A 22,594-nucleotide genomic window follows, 5' to 3' on the forward strand; every position below is an offset into this window, starting at 1 on the left:
TCACTCAGGATGATAATTTCTAGTTCCATCCATTTACCTAGGAACCTCTCGAATTCATTGTTTTTAATAGCTGAGTAATACTCCATTGTGTAAATATACCACATTTTTTGAATCCATTCCTCAGTTGAAGGACATCTGGGTTCTTTCCAGCTCCTGGCTATTATAAACAAGGCTGCTATGAACATAGTTGAGCATATGTCCTTGTTATATGTTCGAGCATCTTCTGGGTATATGCCTAGGAGTGGTATAGCTGGATCCTCGGGTAATGCTATGTCCAATTTTCTGAGGAACCGCCACACTGATTTCCAAAGTGGTTGCACCATCTTGCAGTCCCACCAACAATGGAGGAGTGTTCCTCTTTCTCCACATCCTCGCCAGCATCTACTATCACCTGAGTTCTTAATCTTAGCCATTCTGACTGGTGTGAGATGGAACCTCAGAGTTGTTTTGATTTGCATTTCCCTGATGACTAAGGACACTGAACATTTCTTTAGGTGCTTCTCGGCCATTCGAGTTTCTTCCATTGAAAATTCTTTGTTAAGCTCTATACCCCATTTTTTAATACGGTTATTTGGTTGTCTGGAGTCTAATTTCTTGAGTTCTTTGTATATATTGGATATTAGCCCTCTATCAGATGTAGGATTGGTAAAGATCTTTTCCCAATTTGTTGGTTGTCGTTTTGTCCTATTGACAGTGTCCTTTGCCTTACAGAAACTTTGCAATTTTATGAAGTCCCATTTGTCAATTCTTGATCTTAGAGCATATGCCATTGGTGTTCTGTTCAGGAACTTTTCCCCTGTGCCCAAGTATTCGAGGGTCTTCCCCACCTTCTCTTCTATTAGTTTCAGTGTATCTGGTTTTATGTGGAGGTCCTTTATCCACTTAGACTTGAGCTTTGTACATGGAGATAAGAATGGATCAATTTTCATTCTTCTACATGTTGTCCTCCAGTTGAACCAGCACCATTTGTTGAAAATGCTGTCCTTTTTCCACTGGACAGTTTTAGCTCCTTTGACAAAGATCAAGTGACCATAGGAGTGTGTGTTCATTTCTGGGTCTTCAATTCTATTCCATTGATCTTCCTGCCTGTCTCTGTACCAATACCAGGTAGTTTTTATCACTATTGCTCTGTAGTACAGCTTGAGGTCAGGAATGGTGATTCCTCCAGAAGTTCTTTTATTGTTCAGAATAGTTTTCGCTATCCTGGGTTTTTTGTTATTCCATATGAATTTGAGAATTTCCTTTTCTAACTCTGTGAAGAATTGATTTGGGATTTTAATGGGGATTGCATTGAATCTGTAGATTGCTTTTGGCAAGATGGCCATTTTTATTATATTAATCCTGCCAATCCATGAGCATGGGAGATCTTTCCATCTTCTGAGATCTTCTTCGATTTCTTTCTTCAGGGACTTGAAGTTCTTGTCATACAGGTCTTTCACTTGCTTGGTTAGATTCACACCAAGGTATTTCATATTATTTGCAACTATTGTGAAGGGTGTCATTTCCCTAATTTCTTTTTCAGTCTGTTTATCTTTCATGTAGAGGAAGGCTACTGATTTGTTTGAGTTGATTTTATAACCAGCCACTTTGCTGAAGTTGTTTATCAGGTTTAGGAGTTCTCTGGTGGAAGTTTGGGGGTCACTTAAGTATACTATCATATCATCTGCAAATAGCGATATTTTGACTTCTTCCTTTCCTATTTGTATCCCTTTGACTTCTTTTTGTTGTCTAATTGCTCTGGCTAGGACTTCCAGTACTATATTGAATAGGTAGGGGGAGAGTGGGCAGCCTTGTCTAGTCCCTGATCTTAGTGGGGTTGCTTCAAGTTTCTCTCCATTTAGCTTGATGTTGGCTACTGGTTTGCTGTAAATTGCTTTTACTATGTTTAGGTATGGGCCTTGAATTCCTGATCTTTCCAAGACTTTTATCATGAAGGGATGTTGAATTTTATCAAATGCTTTCTCAGCATCTAGTGAGATGATCATGTGGTTTTTTTCTTTGAGTTTGTTTATATAGTGGATTACATTGATGGATTTCCAAATATTGAACCATCCCTGCATTCCTGGGATAAAACCTACTTGATCATGATGGATGATTGTTTTGATGTGTTCTTGGATTCGGTTTGCTAGAATTTTATTGAGTATTTTTGCATCGATGTTCATAAGGGAGATTGGTCTGAAGTTCTCTTTCTTTGTCGGGTCTATGTGGGGTTTGGGTATGAGTGTAATTGTAGCTTCATAGAACGAATTGGGTAGTGTTCCTTCTGTTTCTATTTTGTGGAATAGTTTGAAGAGAATTGGTATTAGGTCTTCCTTGAAGGTCTGATAAAATTCAGCACTAAAACCATCTGGTCCTGGGCTTTTTTTAGTGGGGAGACTTTTAATGACTGCTGCTATTTCCCTAGGGGTTATGGGACTATTTAGATGGTTTATCTGCTCCTGGTTTAACTTTGGGACCTGGTATCTGTCTAGGAAATTGTCCATTTCTTCCAGGTTTTCCAGTTTTGTTGAGTATAGGCCTTTGTAGTAGGACCTGATGATTTTTTGAATTTCTTCAGTTTCTGTTGTTATGTCTCCCTTTTCAGTTCTGATTTTATTAATTTGGATACTGTCTCTGTGCCCTCTGGTTAATCTGGCTAAGGGTTTATCTATCTTGTTGATTTTCTCAAAGAACCAACTCCTGGTTTTATTGATATTTTGTATTGTTCTTTCTGTTTCTATTTGGTTGATTTCAGCCCTGAGTTTGATTATTTCCTGCCTTCTACTCCTCCTGGGTGTATTTGCTTCTTTTTGTTCTAGAGCTTTTAGTTGTGCAGTCGACTTGTTAGTGTGTGCTCTTTCCAGTTTCTTTTTGTAGGCACTTAGAGCTATGAGTTTTCCTCTTGGCACTGCCTTCATGGAGTCCCACAAGTTTTGGTATGATGTGTCCTCATTTTCATTGAATTCTAAAAAGTCTTTAATTTCTTTCTTTATTTCTTCCTTGAGCAAGTCATCATTGAGTAGAGAGTTGTTCAGTTTCCATGTGCATGTGGGTTTTCCATTGGTTTTGTCATTATTAAAGACCAGTCTTATTCTGTGGTGATCTGATAAGATGCAAGGGATTATTTCAATCTTTTTGTATCTGTAGAGGCCTGCTTTGTGACCAATTATATGGTCTATTTTGGAGAAGGTACCATGAGGTGCTGAGAAAAAGGTATATTCTCTTGTTTGAGGATGAAATGTTCTATAGATGTCTGTTAAGTCCATTTGGTTCATAACTTCTGTTAATGTCAAAGTGTCTCGGTTTAGTTTCTGTTTCCATGACCTGTCCATTGCTGAGAGTGGGGTGTTGAAATCCCCCACTATTATTGTATGAGGTGTAATGTGTGTTTTGAGCTTTAGTAAAGTTTCTTTTATGTATGTAGGTGCCCTTGCATTTGGGGCATAGATGTTCAGAATTGAGAGTTCACCTTGGTAGATTTTTCCTTTGATGAGTATGAAGTGTCCTTCCTTATCTTTTTTGATTAATTTGGATGAAAGTCAATTTTATTTGATATTAGAATGGCTACTCCAGCTTGTTTCTTGGGACCATTGGCTTGGAAAATTGTTTTCCACCCTTTTATTCTGAGGTAGTGTCTGTCTTTGTCACTGAGGTGCGTTTCTTGTATGCAGCAAAATTCTGGGTCTTGTTTGTGTATCCAGTCTGATAGTCTGCGTCTTTTTATTGGGGAATTGAGACCATTGATGTTAAGAGATATTAAGGAAAAATGATTGTGGCTTCCTGTTATTTTTGCTATTAGAGGTAAAGTTATGTTTGTATAGTTATCTTCTTTTGGGGTTGTTGGAAGATTACTTCCTTGCTTTTTCTAGGTTGTAGTTTCCCTCCTTGTGTTGGCGTTTTCCATCCATTATCCTTTGAAGTGCTGGGTTTTTGGGAAGATATTGTGCAAATTTGGTTTTGTCATGGAATATCTTGGTTTCACCATCTATAGTGATTGAGAGTTTTGCTGGGTATAGTAATCTGGGCTGGCAATTGTGTTCTCTTAGGGTCTGTATGATGTCCGTCCAGGCTCTTCTGGCTTTTATAGTCTCTGATGAGAAGTCTGGTGTAATTCTTATAGGTCTGCCTTTATATGTTACTTGACCTTTTTCCCTTACTGCTTTTAGTATTTTTTCTTTGTTTTGTGCATCTGATGTTTTGATTATTATGTGACGGGAGGTTGTTTTTTTCTTTTTAGCACTTTACATGTGACAGAGACTACAGTGTAGTTTTTCCTTATGCTTACTTAGTCTTTGGATGAAATGAAGTTAAATTTGTTATTAAAACACATATACTAAAAGGATCAATGAAATACTTTATGTATAAAATGATTAGAATAATTAATATTGTCTGGATAACTGAAGATAGAGGAGACATACAGAGTTTAGCATTTAGAAGGAATGATGATCAAATCCTCAATGAGATGCTTTAATCCAATCTCAGTTCAATTGGTCCCTGAGTATAAACAGCTCCTAGAGTTATTTGCAATGTCAGATTCCCTGAGCCATCAATAACAATAACTACTTACATGGATTCTGTTATCTACCTTCACGGAAGACAATTTAGTAAGATACATGTAACATACTTTGTAAAGGTTTAGAAGACAACCATGGTAAACAGACCATGCCATGACCCTGCCATGTCTGACAGGGTGCCTCTTCCTGTTTTACTGTTCACCATTTACTGACTGACTTCATTATTTTATATAAGATGAGGGACATGAAATCAGTTGTAGATGACTGTAACTTCTGTTTATATAATGGACAAATGTTAGGAACTGTAATAGAACAACAAGCTTTCAGTCTCCAGAGGAACAAGACTAACAACCCCAACTGATGGAACAGAAAAGACAGGTATTACAAGGAGTCCTGAGGGGAGGGGGTAAAGGGCTTAGGCAAGTGTAATGTTTCTGGGACAGAAAGTGGTTACTTAGAAGACATGAGAAGTTTCACATCCTAGCTATGGATAATTCGGTGTAACTAAACCTGCTGGGTCCTTGTAAGGGAGTTCTGCCCACGTTTAGGTCACAAGTACATATGAAGGGAGAGATCCCTCTGTCAGGGACCCTGAGGTCTCTATTCTCCATACCTGTTCATGCTATGCCCCCGTAAGTACCACATTTCACACTGATAAACACTTTCACTAAAGTTAGGATACTATATAAAAACACAAACAAGCCGGGCAGTTGTGCTCCATGCCTTTAATCACATGGAAGACAGAGGCAGGTGCATCTCTGTGAGTTTGAGGCTAGCCTGGTCTACAGAGCAAGTTCCAGGACATCCAGGGCAACACAGAGCAACCCTATCTCAAAAGACTCAACAAAACAAAACACAACAAAAAGTTCCCTTCATCTGCAGGACAGCAAATACTGAAATATTTCATTCCTATATTTCCCACACCTTACCAGAACAGTTTTTAAAACTATCATTTGCTTTGAGGAAATCAGGAAGCATTTGACACTTACCAAGAAGAGGAGGCAGAGGAGGCAATGTTGGAAACTTAATGAGTCCAAAAAGTTTACCTCCAGTGATGGAACAATAGAAGAGGATTATAATTCCAAACAGATTTCCTCCAGGAAGACATTCGGGGCCGGTAACTGACCAAACCACAGCCCAGAGAAGGACAACCATGGTACCTAAAACACACAACCAACAAAAGGAGTAAGAATAAATGAACAAACAAACAAAAACAAAAGCCAAAACACCAGGAAAACTACGTTTTATGTGTAAGCTTTGATGTATTCTGAAATTATTTTAAAATAAACATTAAATCCATATGCAAATGTTTATAATCAAAAGTTGTAAAGGACATAAGGAATATGAACGAGGAGGTGATTACCAGGTTAAGAACCAGGGAATCAGGTCAGCCGTGGTGGCACATGCCTTTAATCATAGCATTCCGGAGGCAGAGTAAGCAGAACTCAGTGAGTTTGAAGCCAGCCTGGTTCCAATACGGCCAGGGATGTTACACAGAAAAACCTTGTCTGGGGTTAAGGTGGGATGAGAACCAGAGAATAAACAGCACCTTGAATACACCTCACCCCCATTTCCCTTCAGAATGCCAGAAGGAACCACCATCTTGCAATCCAGGAACAGTTAGTCTTACAGAGAACAATCACTGTCTATGTCCTCTTAGTAGAAATCTGAGAATATTTGAATTCTAGTTACACTCCAGTGCTTTGCTCTTCCTTGAATTAAACATTAACCATCACTTCTTTTACAGTCAATGTTTGCTTAGAATTATCACACTTAAAAAAATTAAAAAAACATTGTCCACTGCTGTGTTATCACAAAATGAGAAATTTAAATAACACAGCGACCAAACCCTATGCCTCCTTTTCTAAAAAACTTAAAAACACTTTCCCCAGAGATGCAAGCCACCATTACAATGAGATGTCTAAGGCATTTTCAGTATTTTCCAATAGAGAGTATACAAGCTAAGAGTTCCAAAAAATCTTACAGGCAGAATGGAAGGTGCAGCTTTCCAGCTGGTAAGTACAACCTTATTAAAGCATTTGCTAAACTTTTTAATAATCCCACAATCAGACAGACTTAAAGAGTTTTCCTTTTTTCCAGGCTAAGATCACTTTGAAAGAGTCTCTCTCCTTTCATTCCCCATACCTGACAAACAATTGTAAGTGATATTTATGTGTATATTGAAAACCCTAGATCAGGTTGAAATCAGCTAATTATTGATTCATCATTTATGACTTTGGAAAAACATAACTTTCATGTAACAATTGCTTCTTAAGAGGAGTCTGTATATGTTAAAAGATGCAGGAGTGAACACAGAACAAAGCCATCAGCCTCAGAAGTAGAACCAGAGGAAAACAGTGAGCACATGCTTACCTACCAGGGGCTTTCATGTTCAGGAACACTCTGAAGAACTCTATATTTTAAAATGAGTTCTCGGGCTGTTGAGCTAGCTCAGTGGGTAAGTGCTGAAACCAATATGAACAATCTACCTGCAGCCCCAGTGCTCAGGACATAGATGGGATCCCAGAGCAAGCTGGCTAGCTAGACCAAGCGAATGAATCAGTGACTCAGTGAAATTCAGAGTGTGTGTTATTGTTAGGGGCACAGACATATCATAGACCAATGCCTCAGCCCCATGAAGTTGCAAAACCTTTCCCAAGTGAGGTTCAGAGGGACGGTAAAGCCTTCTTCCCATCCACATGCAAATGCTGACAGTATGGCTTTTTCCCATGGATATTCACAGCCTGAAGACTTCTTCCCTAGAGACTGTTCCCACTGAGGTTAGGTAAGCCTGTCTCCTCGTTCAGCTGTATGTAATATCCCTGACTTCCTGTGTATCTGTATGTAATAAACCCTCTTCCATGTGCAGCTGTACATAATAAACAGGCCACACCTCCCAGGTGCCACAGCTTCTCCATCAGAGAGCCCAGGCCACCCAACTCTAGCTTTCCATTCTCTTGCCTCTCCAGTGAGGTTAATTCCGGGCAGGGTTCTGTGACCCAAGGCATGCAAGGAGTGTGGTACCCAGCCTCAATATGTAGAGCATGATGGGAGAAGACTTAACATCAACCTCTGGCACCACACACACATGCACACTAGTGTGTGAACACACACATGCACCCACACACATGGAACATACATACATGCACACACAGAAGCATACGGTGCCACAAAATGCTTTTTAAAAAAAAGATAAAAATAAAAATGAGACCTCGAATCACACTATCCATTTTGACACATTCCTTGGGCAATAGGTATCTGTTTTTATTGTAAATGTTTTAACTAGCTAGCTATGTGTCATATTTTCAGTGGTAAAAGTTAAAAAAATAATATAAAGGCAAGAAAAGGTATCGAATGATGTGTGGCCTCTCACCTAGTTCATATACTGGAACCTAGTTTAAAATTTTTTCCCACACTGATTCAGAATCTTACTTTCCCAACAAAAACATACACCACCTAAGGTAGAACATATTATATTTGTTTTCATTGACCTGGATGATAATGAGGAAAACTTCTGTGAGAGCTCCCTTCTGAAGTCCAGCTCTAAAAAGACTCAGCTCAGGCTGTGTGGGTGGTGCAGGCCCTGTAATGCCAGCATTGGAGAGACTGAGGCAGGAGGACCATGAGTCTTGAGCCTCAGAGACTGCCTTTGTTGAAACAAAGCAAAAAACCCAGACACACACAAATCAAGGTGTTGAGGACTGGGCATTGAGATTGAGCCTTGGTTTTCAGGAAAAGAGAGATAGAAAGCTGTAAGTATAACTGAAATCATGTTCTCATTCTCAACGGTTTCCAAGATTGGCTAAAAATCTACCTTACAGATTCTTGCATGATTGCACAGCTAACCTCCACTATGCGAGCAGCGTTCATGACCACACACAAGCGTACACACACTCTCTTCCTTTGTGAACAAAAAGTTGTATCACTGATTTTGAACATCTGTACAGTCACCAAATTTCTCACCTACTGCCATGAACTAAGAGATAAATATATCTAAACTGAAACAATATCCAAAAAAAAAAAAAAGGATAAATCCTTCTCCCTCCCCACAAATCCTTCTCCCTCCCCGCAAATCCTCTAAGTCTACAAAGAAATGGGTGATTTGCAAAGCAAGACTCTTGCTCAGCAACAGTCTGTTCTCTAATGATGTCAACATTTACATAATGGTTCTCTGTAAGGAGACATTTGCCAACAGTGTGCTTACTGGAGCCTTACTTAGAGTGATTGTGTGAAATTATCCAGATACAGAAGTTCTCTCATCTCTGCTCTTTTGACTCAAGAAAGTACTGGCTCAAATGTGGCCACAGACAGCTCTGAAGCCACAGTTTGAGAGGGGGAACTTTTTACTCCCCCGCCCCGAGTGATTGCGTGAAGCAGAGCCACAACCAGGTCAGCTGACTTAAGAAAAGTAACGTTCTTGTTGTCCTTTTAACCATACGGCTCTGGAAACTCTCACTGTGGCGTCATCTCTGCTGGTTTTCTGAGTTCATCCCCACCGTACACACACCATTAGTTACCACTCTTGCCAGCCAGCCGCGTGGAGGGCAGGCTAGGAATTGCCTCAGTCTCTGCTGGCTTCTGGGTTCCGTTGGTGAGTCCTGAGGCTTTTTTTCACCGCTGTTCAACAGGTTACTGTCTTCTGTCGGCTCATTTCCATCTGCACCCTTGAGGTTCACGACTCGCTCTTCCTGTATTTAAAACAAAATTTTAAATCTTTTTTTTATTTTTATTTTTTTGATTTTTCGAGACAGGGTTTCTCTGTGTAGCCCTGGCTGTCCTGGAACTCACTCTGTAGACCAGGCTGGCCTCAAACTCAGAAATCCGCCTGCCTCTGCCTCCCAAGTGCTGGGATTCAAGGCGTGCGCCACCACTGCCCGGCCAAAATTTTAAATCTTTAAAACTTTATTTTCACACGTCTTTTTGCTATTGGCTTCTCATATATTAAATCAAATATCAAATCAAACTGCCTTTATTAGAATCAAGGATAATAACTTATAAACAACACACAACTTTATTACTAACAAGTCACCTAGTACTTAGAAGAAGAACCATTAAAGGATATTTAACAATAAGTCCCTGTGTTTACATTTTTAAGTACTTGTATCACATAAACATAAAGTTACATAGTTCAATACCAGGCCCCAAAATTGGTACAGTTAAGACATAATTCAAGATGACAGCAAGTAAACGTATCAAAGTGATTTAAGAAAGAGGAGAAGGGACAGAAAAAAAGCAAGGGAGGCAAGCTCACAAAATAGTATAAAAACTTCTCAATCTGTGGGTCACGAGCCTTTGTGGGTTGAAAACCTTTTCACAAGGGTCATGTAATACCATCAGAAAACATAGACATTTACATTACAATTCATTACAGCAGTAAAATTACAGCTATGACATAGCAACAAAAATAATTTACTAGTTGGGAGGTCACCACAGCATGAGGAACTGTATTAAAGGGCATTAGGAAGGTTGAGAACCATTGAACTAGGGCTTAGGCCAAGAACACAAAGCATAATGTCTACCAGTTGATAGCTAAGGTAATCGATGGCTGGCCCTACCTCAGGTTGGCCAAGAGCCTACAAAATTACATTATCTACCCTGACCTATATGAAGATGGGAGTTAAGCATGAGGAGGATTTTTCTTTCCTTTTTTGGAGCCAGGGTGCATCCCTCTTCTGAGTGCTTGTATTTCAAGAGTGTGTCACCTGGCCCTTCCAGGAGAACTGTTAGTCAACTGGTAAAGAGTGAGGAGAAATGATTCTCTCTGTTTGGAAACCATAGTCATGTGCTTAAGGAAACTGCTGGGACCTCCTGCCTTTGACTGGAGATTTTACCTGTTGTTCATGATGCAGAGAAGCTGGGTGAGTGGTCCCCATGGGTGTCTTTGAACACTGACATTCAACTGTCTTATCTTCATCTTCCATATCTTATAATTTTGAAGAGGATGATTCAGGGATGAGGAACCAGATCTGGTCTGAAGGAAATACAGCAAGGACAGCATATTGAAGACAGTTGAAAGTAAATGAGTAAACACACTTTTTTCTTTCCTTAGAACCCCGAGGGCAGACCCACAGTGAGTCACCTTTTCATTGCTGACCTGTTTTAGAGTCCAACATATTATCTTCATTCTTATCTAGTTTTTGGCTGCTCTTGAAATAAACCCTTGTTGGCCTATCACAACCTAATTCCTTTCCCATCATTCCTTGATAATTATGCTTTGAAACACACACAGAGCTATCTCACTTCTAGATTTCCTAGCTAATGGGCCAACTCTACAAGCAAGACCTACCTCTCAGGTAACTTTCCAGTGTTGATATCAGAACTGAGTCACCAGAAGAAACCTCTTCTGACCCCATTATTTTCTGACAGATGAGAAAATATTATTCCTGCCTTGTCTACACTTCTGTATTGTTGTGATTGCTGCAGTAAGATTTTCTCATGTGGAACTTTGAGTGCATTTAGAAAAGAATCTGTTCAATTCTAAAACTCTGGAGAGAAGAAAATCATATGGTTCGCGTTGGCGATAATAACTTTCTTGGATATATTCTGCATTTTTTTTTGGATAACTTAATTCCATTTGCCACAGTTTGAGATCATTTTCTGTCTTTGTGGTTTTCAGAACAGGTGAGGAGGCACTTGGGGATCTTTTACAGCAGTTTTCAAATACTTCTAAGACAGAAATATGGCTTCAAATGAAACAAAAGCCTTAAATTCAACAAACAGAACAGTTGACAGTGGGCCTGAAAGATTCTTGTCCTTCTCCAGAATCAGGTGAGTTGACTTTGAGAAAGTCTCTATAAATGTACTTTTTCCATAACATCAGACATTTGTTAAACAAGCCTTCTATTCTTCAGCTTAATTTTAAAAAACAATCTAAATGCTGAAAATTACTTCCTGCACTATTTAAATGGACAAGACAGAGCTATAAAGTTACAAATGTCAAGTAAAACATGCTTTCTTTCTATGACTTCAACACTGCTGAAAGATCTCTACATGGGCAGAAATTAGTCACTTTCCTTACTTTTAAGATTTTGTTTTAAATTATGTGTATGTGTGTACCTGTTTATACGCATGGGTGCAGGTACCCTCAGAGGTCAGAAGAGATTTTGGATCCCACAAAGTTGGAGTTACAGATGGTTGTGAGCCACCTGGTGTGGGTGTTAGGAACCTGTCTTAGTTACACGTCTATTGGTGTGATGAAACACCATGACCAAGTTTCAATCAGAGAGAGAGGCTGGTCCCAGCATGGGTTTGAAACCCTAATGCCTACCCCAGTGAGATACCTCCTTCAATAAGGCCACACCTCCTAATCCTTCCCAAAGAGTTCAATGAGCCTATGAGGGCCATTCTTGTTCAAACTACCACAGAACTCAGCTCATGTCCTCAAGAAGAGCAATGCAGACTTGTGATGGTTTGTATATGCTCTGCCCAGGGAGCGGCACTATTAGATGGTGAGGCCCTGTTGGATTAGGTGTGTTGCTGTGGGCTTGGGCTTTAAGACCCTCATCCTAGCTGCCTGGAAGCCAATATTCTGCTAGTAGCCTTCAGATGAAGATGTAGAACTCTCAGTTCTACCTGCACCATGCCTGTCTGGATGCTGTCATGTTCTCGCCTTGATGATAATGGACTAAACCTCAGAATGTGTAAGCCAGCCCCAATTAAATGTTGTCTTTATAAGAGTTGCCTTGGTCATGGTGTCTGTTCACAGCAGCGAAACCATAACCAGCAAGCCTCCCAATGCTGAACCATCTCTTCAGCCTCAAGACTGGTTACTTTCTTATTCGTTGCATTAGTGAGTGACAGGAACATACGTGTTTTTGTGTAACCTAGAAACTATGTTAAGAACATGACATGTTTTGAGCTAAGAATTTGTTTTGACAAAATAAATACAAACTTGTTTTGACTTAAGGAATGCTATTGTTGTAACAGGAGACAAATATTTGCACCATGAACAACCCAACATGTTTTGGACTGAACGAAACAGAAAAATATTTAGGTGAAAATGTGCAAAATACCCCAAAGCTAACCACATGGTGAGCCTGTTGAACCATGCACTGAAACACACCAAGAGTTTAAGAACTCAAACTAGGCAGTGGCCCCTAGGGATTGCACTGCTGTGCTCCAGAGACATTGTATCTCAAGCCTCTGCTCAGTTTTTCATCGACAAAAGGACTTTGAGACTGGCCTTGGTGTGGCTTCCTGGGCTTCCTACAGAGGCCAGCCTATCAGTACTAGGAGCTGGCTGCTGCTCTCGAGGATCTTGTGGGATTTCCAACCGTGCCAAACTCAAGCCTGCCACAGCTGCAGGACTTCAGTGCACACACGGATGGAGCTGACCAGCTCTGGAAGTGTTCAAGCCAGGGCAACCTTGTAGCAATTTTCTGCTCATCCAACTGTTCCTCTCTTGTAGACATAACGTTTTTATGCACTCTGTAAAGCTTATCTTTGTGTTGTTCAAATGCCGATTTCTCTGCCCTCATATCTTGTTTCAGTCTGGACACATCGTTGTAATGCTTAGGTCAAAAATCTCCTGTCTCAAGTTTGTGTAAACAGTTTTTACCATTTATTTTCTGCCTTGTTAATAAAAGCTGATTGCCCAATGGCTGGGCAGAAGAGAAAATAGGGGCAGAAACTTCTGCCAGTCAGGAGGTGGGGGGGGAAGGTTGGAGTTGGAACCATGAGGAAAGGGTCTGCAGGCAGATCAGCCATGGGGAGGAAGAAAAAGTTCTTAAGAGTTTACCTGGACAATGGAAGTCCTCATTGTATATATTGGGAGTATGAAATGGGAGGTTGCTATATTAGCATAGAGAGTTAAGGAAGATCAGTGAACTGCCCAGGTATTGAGATGCAGCTTGGAATAAGTCTTTGTTTCCCTGTGTGGTTATTGGGGATTAGAAAAGATAAAGAAATGCAGCCACCAGATTAATTTACAGTTTACATTTATATTAAACGTTGATTTTATCCTTTCTTGGTGAGATGATTGCTTACATAAGATTACCATAACCCTTATATTAGCATGGCATTATAAGGAATGCTTGTGTGAATAAACTAAGCATCTTTGAAAGGCAAATCGGTGTACATCCTAATAGCTGAGTGTGTCACGGCCCAACGGCCATGCTCTCTGCAGTTTCTTTCCTTGTTAAACATCAGACATAAACAGCATGAAGGAGGAAGGATTTATCTGAGCTCATGATTTCAGAGGCATCCGTCTCCTGTAGCAACTGGGAAGGAGAGGGAGGGCCAGAGCAAACTGGAGAGCAGAGTGAAAGAGTGAGTGTCTGTTCAAGAGAATATAGTGCATGCACGCGCGCGCACACACACACACTCACACGCACGGGGAGGGAGGAAGAGAGAGAGAGAGAGAGAGAGAGAGAGAGAGAGAGAGAGAGAGAGAGAGAATACATATATACAGGAATTGGCCAAAGTAGTATATAGCTAGTAAGGATACATCCCAACCACCTACATCCTGACAGCACCCCAATCTCATCTTTTTAAAGATTTATTTATTTACTTTATGTATATGAGTTCTGTAGCTGTCTTCAGACACACAAGAAGAGGACGTCAGATCCTATTACAGATGGTTGTGAGCCACCATGTGGTTGCTGGGAATTGAATTTAGGAGCTCTGGAACAGTGGTTGGTGCTCTTAACCACCCTCCCCTATTTCATCTTTGTACCTCTTAATAACGCTATAACTTTATGACCCTATCAAGCAATCTATCAGCTTATTAGGTAAGACCCCATTTTCTACTCTCCTAGGTAATTCTCAATCCAATAGTTGACAATCAAGATTAATCATTACATTTCTTGCCTGTGATACCAATAGGCCAATGTTTAATGGGGGAATCTTACTGAGAATTTACATATACTGTTTGATAATATTTGTAATGCATCTATTTCTCTAAAGTTCACTTTTTGAAACTGAAACCAACAGGGATATCAGTAAATGGTATAGATTCCTAGGAGGGATTACGTCACTTTTCAAAGTGATCCATTTTCTTGGATGGAATGATGCTGTTTAAAAGAGGAACACACACACACAGAGGCACGGTGGTGGTACACTCCTTGTGTGTATGTGTTTGAGACAGGGTTTCTCTGTGTAACCCTCTAGCCATCCTAGAACTTGCTCTGTAGACCAGGCTGGTCTCCAACTCAAGATATGCCTACCTCTGTCCCCTGAGTCCTTGGACTAAAGACTTGCACCACCACAGCCAACTAGAACACACCTTTAATCCTAGCAGGAGGCAGAGGCCAGTAGATCTCTGTGACTTTAAGACCAGTCTTGAGCTGGAGAATGGTGGCACACGTTCTTAATCCTAGCACTTGGGAGGCAGAGTCAGGAGGATTTCTGAGTTCGAAGACAGCCTGGTCTACAGAGTGAGTTCCAGGACAGCCAGAGCTATAGAGAAACCCTGTCTCGAAAAACTAAAACAAACAAACAAAAACAACAACAAGACTAGCCTTGTTTACATAAAGAGTTCTAGGACATCCAGGGTTATTATATAGACCAGTCTCAAGTAAGTGTGTGCGTGTGCACATGCGTGATGTGTGTGTGTGTGTGTAGAATAACAGGCTGCAGGAACATCTCTTTCTATTCCCTTCTGTAATGTCAGGTGGCATTGCTCCTCCATCCTTACAGCGGACCTGTGCTCTGAATGAGGATGCAGCAAGAAGGTGCTTGCTTGTAAACTGAGAGCAAGCTCTCACCAGACACCAAATCTCTAAGAACCAGAACCTTAGAACATCCCACCTCTAGAACTGTGAAAAATAAATATCTACTATTATACTAATATATGATCCAGCTTGTAGTATTTTGTTACAGCATCATGAACGGACTGTCTGTTGGGATGCTCTTGTGTTGTATCTATTCATGACCATGGCTGCTCATTAAGTATTCTACAGTGAGTGTTCTACATTTGCTGGTTGCCCATTCAAGCGCTGAAACAGGAGGTTTCCAGACTCACACATCTGCTTTGTTTGTTTTGAGGAAGCTCAAGTTACCACGCACTGCATTCAGCATCCTCTTGCTTGACTCTCCTCAGCGTGCCAACATACCAGGCTCCCATATGAAGTTTCCACGGGGAACAAATATTCTAGCTCTGGGTTCTGCTTATCAACTCAATTTACTGTTCACACCTCCAAAAGGTCCCCTACTCAGCAGTGAGGAATTCAGGCCAGGACACAGAGGAGGTTAAAATTCTCCTTAAGAATAGCTGAAATTCGTGGGCCATCGAGGTTAAACCTGACCTATTCTTCCCTGGAAACAGGTTCCTTGTCAGGAATTAAGATGAAAACTCATGTGACTCGTAAAGATATCCCCCCATGGATGAAAATTCCTACAGACCTGGAAAAGCCAGAAGTATTGCAAGTCAACAAGCTGGTGCTAAACTCTCTGTTCTGCCCACAGGGATCTCGAATGCCTCACTTCGAGCAGGTGGGCCGGGTCATGTTTGAGCTCAAGACTCTGGAATCTTCTGATCTTACCGAGATCTTAATTTATGGCTCTGAAAACAAGAAGTTTCGGACTAAATGGATGCTTCAGTCCATGGCTGAGAGGTACCGCCTGCGCCAGGAAAGAGGCGTGCTCAAGCTGGAGGAAGGCATGGAGGTCCTGGAACTAGACCAGGGTTCGAAGAAGAAGTAAAGCCAGTTTCCAGTCATTGTGAGTCCCACCTGGACACAAGCTGTGGCTGGCCAGTGTTTGGTTCTGACATGAGGTTTTTTTTTGGACCGACATGCATTTTAACTTTGTTAGGTCCTTCAAGATATTCTTGGATCCCTACTGTGTATTCTGATGTGAATATCTGCATGTCATCATTAAAACATTTAAAGAGCCAGAAAAAAAAATAAAAGAATAGCTGAAATGGCTATGAATGCTTCCCTTTGTGAGAATGATCTCTGAGAGTTCTAAAAGTGTCAACCACAGGAGGCCAAGCTAACAAAGGGAAGCACCTGTTGTGTTATTTGATTTATTGTTCTGGTGATTTTGTTAACTTAATAATGTAAAACACCAACGAGCTATAAAATATAAGAAAATGATACCAAAGGAAGGAGGGACCTGATTCTTGCTTCTCTGTACTTTATCTTCCTTCCAAAGGCAACATTTTTAATTGCAAATTTAACATATGAACCAATATATGTTGTAGATATGGCTTACTTCATATCTAAAAGCCACTGGTTCAAATATGACAGTGGATCTCTTGCTTGGTTCTAGCAATAGAGTCAGGATTAGTCTGAATCAGTGTCTATAGCATTATTCTTTTTCAGATTTTGGTTTAGGGCTTTGAAAGTTCATGCCAATGATTAATATAGTTCTTTTTAGTAAAAATAAAGGAGGAAAATTTGATCTTTAAGTACCTATCATGTTGGGAGGAAGCTTTAGTTGCTGAAGTGTCTTGGAACATTAGCAGCCAGTCTTCATTCACTCATGGAGAAAAAGTCAAGACAAGCTAGTCATAAACAGCACTGGGCTACTAAGAACACCCTAGACCACTACCCCTCAGATGCCATGTTCTGTGAGAAAGGGAAATCTTTTATTTTTCAAGGGCGTTTTGATTAAAATAAATAAACCCTGTCACTACAGCCAAAACAGTTGGGCAACCACAATAGGTTAATTTGCTTTAGAACCAGGTCTGAGAATTTCAGGTGAGAAGCTATGTTGAATCACTTTTGGTCAACATCTGTGTAGCTTCATCACACATTGTAAAAAAAATCTCGATAGAGAATCTGTGGTCAAAACACCGGGGTAGTCATGAGATGCTGGACTCAAACCCTGAAAGATGATGCCATTGTAAAAGGCATTAGAACAGAGCACTTCGGACAGAGAAATTGCAGAAGTAAGGGTTACATGTAAAGTGAATGCTCGTGAGAGGAATTCAGTGTGCCGTATTTCACTGGGACTTGGCAAAGTATAAAATGTGAAATGACCTCTAGATCTAACTCCATAGCTTCACTTCCTATGTAACAAAAATAAATAAATAAATAAATAATCAACCAAAAACCAACAGGAGTTTAGGTTTAGACGGTTCTAGGCTCCATGCGCAAATCAGAAATCACTCCAGGTGTTTTAAGCAGGAAGATATGCTAAAAAGAGAGGTAGATGATTCTGAGGTTTTTGAAGTTTCTAGAATAGCAGGGTCTAGGCTGGGCCCTCAAGGATGAACCCCAGAATAATAGCAATGGCCATTAAGAAATGCTCTATTTTTGCCACAGGCAAGAGTTTCCACAGGGTGTGTGAAATTCAAGAACACCACTATAGCTGTAATTAGAGAAGCTGGGATCTGGCTTTAATTTGCCTAGGACAAGAACATACCTGTGGTGGTTTGAATGTGAATGGACTCTGTAGGCTCATCCATTTGCATACTTGGTCTCCAGTTAGGAGAACCTAGTAGGAAGGATTAGGAAGTGTGGCCTTGTTGGAGAAGGTGGTCACTAAGGCCTGGCTTTGAGGTTTCAAAAGCACGCGCCATTGCCAGTGTGTCTCTGCCCCTTGGTGTATTTCAAGAGAGTTCTCAGCTACTATTCCAGCACCTGTCCACCTGTGGCTCTCTGTCATGATGACTACTGACTTTAACCCTCTGAAACTGTAAGCACCCCCAAACCTCTTTGTTCTATGAGTTTCCTTGGACATGGTGTCTTATGACAGCAGTAGAAAAGTAACCAAGACAGTGTTCAACTACCCCCCCCCCCCCCACGTAACTTTTGAAATAGGGTCTCACTATGTGACCTAGACTGGCCTTAAGCTCTCCTGGAGATGCGGGTTTTCAGTGTTAAGTCCTCTCTCTTGTGGTTTTGACAGGAGGCAGTTGGGGGTATGAGTGTGGGGGTGAGATAGGGTACTCACCGTGGAGCAGGCCTGTAATACCACTCTTCCAGAGACTGAGGCAGTACTAGGAGAGCTTAAGGCTCATTGAGAAAGAGGAAATCTAAATTGAGAAAATGCCTCCATCAGATTGGCATGTAGACAAGGGCATGGGACATTTTCTTGACTAACATTTACTGAGGGGTGGGGCCCAGCCCACAGTGGGCAGGACCATCTCGTGGTGGTCTTGGAGCCTATAAAAAGGCAAACTGAGGGAGCCATAGGAAGCAAACCAGGAAGCAGCACCCCTCTATAGCTGAGTGTCTACCACAAATTCCCTGCACAACGGACTGTGAGCTTGTGATATGAAATAAATCTTTCCTCCCCAGGTTGCTTGTGGTCCATGTGTATCATAGCAACAGAGGGCTGCCACTTTGCCCACATCCCCAGAGCAGCCTGCATGCTGCGGACCTAATATCTTGTTTAGGCATACTCTGATTCCAGAGCTGCATTCTGAACTCCTGTAGGGTGGAAACGATATGCAATCCGCATTTGTATTTCCTGTGGCTGTTTAGCTAAGAGAAGACATGTAGGTGTCTGCTGAACTTTCAAACCTTTCATGCAGAAATGAATCGGTAATCCAGCACCCAAGAGAGGACCGGGCAGCATCTGTAACTGCTAAGGGGCGGGGTCATCTCGGAGGGAGTGGGTCTTTTAGTGAAAACAGAGTAGACCTGTGCGGGGAGCACCTGCTCCACGACGTCTGCGGGTGCTGGTTTCTTGCTGGGAGGTTAAAGCTTCTTGCCATTCATGTTTTGGTGAAACAAATCTCACCAGAGTCTCCAGCAAGTGTGAGACAAGAGGCTGACGCCTGGCAAATAAAAGAGCTACATACAGCTCACGTACACTTAACAGACATCATACTGTCTGGTGTCTAGACTTGAAGATTCTCAGCACCCTGAGGTGCTACCCGGTTCAAAAATTGAGAGATAAAACAACAACAAAAAAAAAGGAACACCCCTGCTCAAACTACCTATAATTGTAACGCAGAGAACACACACACACACACGCACACAAACACACACACACGCACACGCACACGCACACGCACACACACACACACACTCCCCGCACGAGCTATGCGCATGGGTTGTTTGCTGGGTGCTACTCACATCATTGCTGGCAGTCTCCTGCGCAGGCCTCCCGGCTTCTGTTGAGTGGGAACTGAGGCTGGGTCAACCGAGGCATGCCAGGTTGGGGCGGCGCTGTGGCTGGGGGTTGGGGGGGAGCGCGGAAAACCGGGAGGTCCCGCGGCGCGGGGCGGGGCGGACCGAGCGGGGCAAGGAGGGGAGGGCGGGCGGGGCAGGGCGGGGCACACTCTCCTGGCTCAGGGCTCTGCTCACTCAGCGGGAGGGAGACCCCGCCCACGTGCCCCAGCTTCCCGCAGGCTCTGGCCTGCCACCTCACAAGGCTCTCTCACTCTTCCTCAATCTCCTAAATTCTGTAATCTGACGTCAATTCCAGGACTCTCAGAGTTTCTTCTCACAGGCTGTGGAGAGGCAGGGTTCTTTCCTTCAGATGACAAATGGCGGAGTAAAACCTTGGAGCAGCGTTTGTTGCTGTGAGCCTCTTGCTATGTTGTTTTACTGTAATGCTCCCTCCCATCATCCATTTAATTTTTTATTTCTGACTTCCAGTTTGGTGTCTTCCTTTCCTACCTTTCCCCTCCCCGTTTAAATTGGAGTTGGAGTTTTTTAGGAGATTTTAACATAGATTTTAAGTACTAGGGGTAAAGTGAAATGCTCCCAGGCAGAAAGACCAAGTCCAAGTATGGGTTTGTGGGCATCTCAAAAGAGAGTTGCGCTCATCCCTTACCTGGTTTCTCTCTTTGAGCAAGTGTTAAGTTCAGTCTTGGGTTTCAGGCATGCAGGTGTATGAAGTAAATTTCTATCCCAGACAGAAATCTTCCGAATGAACCTAGGCTCCATCCAGTACCCAGTCTCAGGAAATGAAATGATTCTTTTCCTAAAACGAACTCATTTTCTAAAATTTGCAAAAATTTCCATTCTCACTGGCTTCCTCTTCCTTCAGGACTAAGACATATTTTCCTTTTTCCTTCATTGGTCATATGATGTTCATTTGATATGTCTTGATTTTATTGGCATGAGTGGAAAACATTGAACTTTTGGGCTAGATTCATTCTGGTTTCATTGCTTATAGCATCTGAGCTCTGACAGAAGTAACCGCGCGTCCCTTGCTCTTGGAATCTGTGTTGTGGAGTTCACTGTGTTTAAATGAAGTCATTTGTTTTTAACTGTGTGAGTCCTGCTCATAACACATTATTCCCTACTTCTGAAGGGACTCTGGCCAGCTCAAGTGTGGCAAGCCTGGCTCTGCCAGGCCTTGCCCTTCTCTCCTGCTCCCTCTGCCTTGCTCAAAACTGTTAGATTACATTCCTAAAGATAGCCACCAAAGTCTGTTCCCTTATTTGGCCACTTCCTCCTCCTGAGGCTGACTACCAAGGTCCAGCTATCAAAGTATTGAAGTCTAGCAATCAAAAGCCCCTATGGCTCATCTAATGAACATGCCCAATTAAAATTAAACACTTCATCCTAACATGAGCTTTCCCCTTGTACCTTTATAAACTGCCATTTTCCTATGTGCCACATCTGTCTTCTCCTCTCTATCCAGAGGCAGTCCTTTGTCCCCTTCTGGGACAAATATCCCTGCCCCCCTCCCATGTCTTTTATCACCCATCTTTATGTCTTATTCTCTGGGGCAAATAAATCTTTGTGCTGAGAACTTGGTCTTAGAAGTCCTGAGCATACTTTCCCTAATAACTCCAGTGTTCCATTCACTCACTAGAGAAGCATTTTGATCAGAATAAAAAAAAATAAAAATAAAAAAACAAAAAACAAAACAAACAAACAAAAGTCAAGGCATTTAGCCCGATTCCCTAATTTCATAAAGTGAAGAACTAGCCAGGCCTGGTGGCACAGTCTATATTGTGCCTCAGCACTCCTGAGGCAGGGGAATGGTGATGAAAAGACAGGGTGAGCAACCTAGTGAGAAGCTGACTTCTAAAAACAAAGACCACACAACTAAAGAAAAACCCGACAGGGCAAGTTGGGTGGCTGTGTCAGCCCACTGCCTGCTCATGGAATACCTGACCAGAGCCCTAACTACCTTATCACGAGAATCACAGGCAGAGCTAGTCCAATTCATCAACTGCACCATCTTCATACATGGAATTAGCCCTTCACTGTGGACCCTACAGTTACCCTGGTGAATTAAGCCTCTCTGAGAAAAGCCAGAGGGTAAGGAGCTGCTTTCAATATGGTCTCTTGAGGTAACAACAAACATCGTGCACACACAACCTTAAAGCTGAAAGAAGCCACTTGTAAAGAATGCTATAGAGTTATCATTCATAAATTCACATAGACTTCTTCTAGAATATATTTTTCTTACAATTTCACTTGTCTCAGGGTACTGACTTACTTACATTTATGCAGAGCCTATTTTCATGTGCTGTTGTTATCCTGGAAACCAGTGAAAAACATCTCTGAATTTAATCTACAAAAATCCTCTCAAATTGACTGTATTACACGTTAATTATACAGTCTTAGCTCCATATTGGATATAATTGCTGATTTTAATAAGCAATGTCTAGACTAAGAAAATAGCACTTAATATGTGGTAAACACATGGTCATTTTTCTTTTATGTAACAAGACAAAAATGTAGCTGTGAATCTAAGTTCTCCTGTTGTGACATTAAAGCCAGCTCATCTGTATCTGTGGTGTACATTTATGATTGTATAAAGATTTCAAGTTAGTATCAGCATAGAGAACAATGCAGAACTTTACAAAACCATTCAGTTTCGAAGCTAAAGTAAAACTGGAAAGGAATTTTTTTCTTCAACAATTTCTTTTGTATTCATATCTTAATTTTATTTGTTGCTATAAACTAAGGTGGCCTTCCAAATTCCTGTGTTAAAACATGAATCCCCACTGTGGTACGGGTCTGAGGCAGGGCTTCCAGGAAGTTATTAGGTATCAGAAAGTTCTCATTTGTTTGGGATGAATGCCTTACAAAGAACTGAAAAGGCCCATGTTCTTTTTTCTCTGCTTTTCTCAAGTGACGCCATAGCGACATGACCCTCTGCACACTGGCAAAGGTCCCTCACTAGACACAGTGTCACTCAGCTCTTGTCCCCTCCCTTTACTTGGAGAAGCAAATTCGTACCCCACCCCGTTTTGTTTTTTTTTTTTAAAAAAAAGCCATGGTCTTTTGTAATAGTTATCT

General features: G+C 41.5%; 1 protein-coding gene and 1 pseudogene across 1 annotated transcript in view; one reads left to right on the forward strand and one right to left on the reverse strand.

Moving 5' to 3' along the window:
• Positions 1-10,464, reverse strand: part of Slc9b2 (solute carrier family 9 member B2) — a 28,020-nt gene extending 17,556 nt beyond the window's left edge. The window contains exons 1-3 of the mRNA XM_028760484.1: positions 10,325-10,464; positions 9,001-9,181; positions 5,483-5,653 (exon numbers count right to left, since the gene is read on the reverse strand). Of these exons, the coding sequence (XP_028616317.1) occupies positions 5,483-5,653; positions 9,001-9,181; positions 10,325-10,414 (442 nt within the window). The 5' untranslated portion in view covers positions 10,415-10,464. The remainder of the gene's footprint in view (positions 1-5,482; positions 5,654-9,000; positions 9,182-10,324) is intronic.
• A 5,312-nt stretch (positions 10,465-15,776) lies between these two features.
• LOC114614744 lies at positions 15,777-16,133 on the forward strand (annotated as a pseudogene).
• Positions 16,134-22,594: the final 6,461 nt, after the last annotated feature.

Source organism: Grammomys surdaster, unplaced genomic scaffold (genome assembly GCF_004785775.1).
Source record: "Grammomys surdaster isolate TR1022 unplaced genomic scaffold, NIH_TR_1.0 126531, whole genome shotgun sequence".
Taxonomy (NCBI): Eukaryota; Metazoa; Chordata; class Mammalia; order Rodentia; family Muridae; genus Grammomys; species Grammomys surdaster.